General features: G+C 41.6%; 1 protein-coding gene across 1 annotated transcript; it reads right to left on the bottom strand.

Moving 5' to 3' along the window:
- Window positions 1-1,562: 1,562 nt before the first annotated feature.
- TIGD4 (tigger transposable element derived 4) lies at window positions 1,563-3,368 on the bottom strand. The gene has a single exon (XM_009329782.1). The coding sequence runs from the start codon at window positions 3,352-3,354 to the stop codon at window positions 1,828-1,830; it is 1,527 nt and encodes a 508-aa protein (XP_009328057.1). The 5' UTR covers window positions 3,355-3,368; the 3' UTR covers window positions 1,563-1,827.
- Between the last annotated feature and the right edge of the window lie 427 nt (window positions 3,369-3,795).

Consider the following 3,795-nt stretch of genomic DNA (forward strand, 5'->3'; position numbering starts at 1 on the left):
ATGGATTTTAAATCAAAAGATTACTATAGGAAAATTATCCATAGGGCTCTGTGGGATTTATACGAACTTCCAATAACCTTAGCCGAAATAAAAAGTACTTTTCATAAGCTTGTTCTAAAGTATTTAAGCAAGTAAAATGTGTTGATTTATTTGACGCAGCTTCTGAATTTAAAAGACTTTGCATCTGTATTTTAACAAAATAAATAGTTAACAGAGATAATACAGAGGGGTACCTCTTTCACGGAATCTATAAATCTCTGTGTGGGACTTTATTTATTGGAAGTTCAACAGAGATTTCTTGTTTCATCAGAATATCCTTTGGATGGAGTTCACATCAGATATTGCATAAGAAGAAACCAGAAGTCCGTGGGTTTTTTTTGTAGGGGTTCTAGTAAAACATTCGTACGCTTTAGCCATAGGCATTTTCTCACCCCCCACCCCCCATATTTTCACTGCCTTCCAACAGTTCGATACATTTTCTGAAATGCTTTTACAAATGGATAAACTGTCCTCCACCAGAAAGAACAGTAAACAAAGCTGTAGCCAAACTATTTATTGAAAACGGAAGATTCAAGTAAGCAAGAGATTGTTTCTCATGGTTTAATTACAGGCACCATAATAGATTCTTTATTACACAGGTTTCCTAAAGGGCTTCCATAAAATATTTTATTCTTCCTCTAAAATAGAAAAATTATTATCTCTAACTTTTTAAAAAATTAAAATTGGTAGATATGGAAAATATTTAAAACAGGTTTTGAAAACAGCCACAAATAGTATGTCTCTCAAACAAATCGAGATTTTTGGCTCTGGTATGACGACATTGCTTGAGCCCCATACTTGAAGATGTGTAAATGTACTGTGATATACTCAGCTTCACGCTGCATTCATGCGAACAGCACCCCTGCTAACGGCACCTATAATAGTGAACGGCATTGGTGTGTTGGCTCCTACAGCGAAGCCTTCAAGTACGGCAAATAAAACAAGAGTTCAGTAAGGTTTTGAGTGCAGATACTGCTTAAGCTGATTTTTTTCTGTATTACTGTAGAAATACATGGAGTTGCACAGAAGGACCTACATCAAATCCAAATACCAAAAAGGCTGAGAGAATGACCTTCCTTTCTGACCTCTTCAAAGACCAAGTAAAGGTCTGTTTGTCTTTTGACTCCTGGATAAATGATTATGCCATTCGTGTGTATCCACACACGAGCAGCTTTAAGAAAACAAAACACATCCAAAGCTGCTAACTTTCTGCTGTTCATCATCTGCTGCAAGAATAAACTATGGCCAGAATTCTTGAACAAGGCCCCCCCCAAATTATTTTAAAAACTCCTTAGTTCTCAAAACTTAAGCATGTATTTTCTGTGCTATTCAATATTTTGTTTAAGTATCAAAAGCACCAAGCTGATAAATATTTGCTGTTCCACTGTCAACAATACCAAAGACACTGGTGAAATTATCAATGTGAAGAAGTACTAATCTCTTCCTGAAGAAAGAATTCCAAGTGGGCACCAGTTTATCCTAAGTAAGTGCACCGAACTGCTCAAAGAATTGCTTTTGCCTCCACTGTACTTACTACAGTTATAATTTTAAAGGTTCAACTTATTTCCTCTCTTCACTCCAAATTTTGTGTTCTTTCCTCCCGATTTTGTGGAAAATTTCAGTTCACAGCCCTTTTTCATAATTTCAAATTTCTTTCATTATGCACATCTAGGCACCTGAGCAAGACACACTAACGTTGCAGCAACACTTGTTATTAAACTGCCTATTTTTCTTTACTTATCTAGTTCCTTTTTTTCAATTACATGCTTTCACACTTTGCTAAAATATTTATTTACGTGCTACATGTTGAATAAAATTCTCCAGGTCAGCTAGGGAATCGTGAAAAGAATCGTTTGTGTCTTGACTTCTCAGAAACTTTCGAAGGGTATCTAAAGCACTCAAAGCCTCATTTTTTGATGGTAAAGGCTGTTCAGCTCCCTGAAGTCGATCACCTTCCTCCTCATCTTCATCACCAACAAACGTTCCAGCTTTATCTGATGTGCTTTCTTTGGCATTATTTGTGGGCATTTCGCAAGCTACCAAGCCATCATCTAAAGCCGCGTATTCCTCCAAAGATAAACCTTCTGGAAACTCCACTCCAGCTGCCTGTGCACGTGCAATCAAATCAAAATCACTTTCAACCTCTGTGTCATTACCATTTGCCTTGGTTTCTAATTTGAATCCTGTTTCATTATAACTTTTTACAATAGTGTCTGGTGTTACTTTCCTCCAGCACAGGTGCAACATCTCAATTGCATCAAGAAGAGTCAGCATAAACTCTTTATTTCCTTCTACGCAGTCAACAAATCTCTTGATAAGACAGCGCCTGTATTTAACCTTCAGAATTCTGATAGCCTCTTGTGTGGTAGCTATACATGAAGAAGAGTCTGGAGGAGAGAACACTAATTTGACAGACTTCAGGTTCTTTACTTCTGTGTGAGCTGGGAGAAAATCAACAAGAATAACTACTCGTCGCTGTTGTGCTTGAAATCTGTCATCGAGTTTATGCATCCACTGTTCAAACACTTCTGAAGTCATCCAGGCCATATCATTCGCTTCATAATCCACAGGTAGTGACTTCACATCTTTGAAACAGCGTGGACTTTTGTTTTTTCCGATAACAAGCAAAGGAAGTTTCTCAGAGCCATCCATATTTGTACCCACCACTATGGTTATTCTCTCTTTGCTTAGCTTACCTACAGAACAAGTTTCCCCTTTAAATGTAAATGTGTTATGCGGTAACATCTGATACAACAATCCAGTCTCCTGTATATAAAACACATTTTTTGGCTCATAATCATTTAAATAATAAGGAAGAACATTTTGGTACCAAAGAGGTGGAGCATCCACTGTAGTAGTAGCAGCTGCTTCTACAGCCTGAGCTCTGAAAACTAAACCATACCTTGACTTGAAACGATCGAGCCAGCCATTACTGCATTTAAAATCGCTATGTCCAAGCTTCTGGGCAAAATCGTTAGCCTTGAGGCGCAACATAGGACCGTTTACTGGCACATTCAAGCACTGAGCAATTCTGTACCACTTCATCAATGCCTCCTCCAGGTCGGTATAAAAAGCAGTCCTTAGTCTTTTTCTTTTAGGGTCAAATCGTAAAGATTCAAAGGCTTCCAAAACTTTTTCTTTATTCTTCATAATTGAAGACAAGGAGTTCTTCTTTATGCCGTACTTGGCTGCGATGTCTGCCTTTTTCTTGCCACTCTCCACAGCACTTATGATGTCAATTTTTTCCTCGATAGATATGCTTTTTTTCCTCCTCACCACGGGTTCGGGCAGAGGACTTCCCGCAGCCTCTGCCATGGCACCGAGCACCGTCTTGCAGGCGTGCGCATCCACATGCAAGCAGGCACACTCCCGCTCTGCCGCTCTGGGCTGCGGGCGCCTTCAATGAGGCCGGCTTCCAAGACCGCACTCTGATCTCACGGGCATGGCACTTGGCAGAGGCTGGCGCAGCTTCCCGATTACAGCCGGCACGCACACGCCGTCGCCGCAAAGCTTAATTCTGCGAACGCCTTGGCTGGAGAGCAGGCTCCACAGGCTAGGACCGCTGCCAGCACTGAGCAGCAGGCCCAGCACCACACCTCAGGCCTGAGGAGGAGAGGGCCTGCCCCCACGCACACGCCGAGGGCTGGACACAGCTGCCACCGCCCCAGTGACCAGTGTACCCACCCCCCCACACCGTGGCCTCCCCTGAGAGGAGCCGCCGCCTGCCCCCGCGCCGCCAGCGAAGAGGGGTGAATC

The sequence above is a fragment of the Pygoscelis adeliae genome, unplaced genomic scaffold (genome assembly GCF_000699105.1).
Source record: "Pygoscelis adeliae isolate BGI_AS28 unplaced genomic scaffold, ASM69910v1 Scaffold67, whole genome shotgun sequence".
NCBI lineage: Eukaryota > Metazoa > Chordata > Aves > Sphenisciformes > Spheniscidae > Pygoscelis > Pygoscelis adeliae.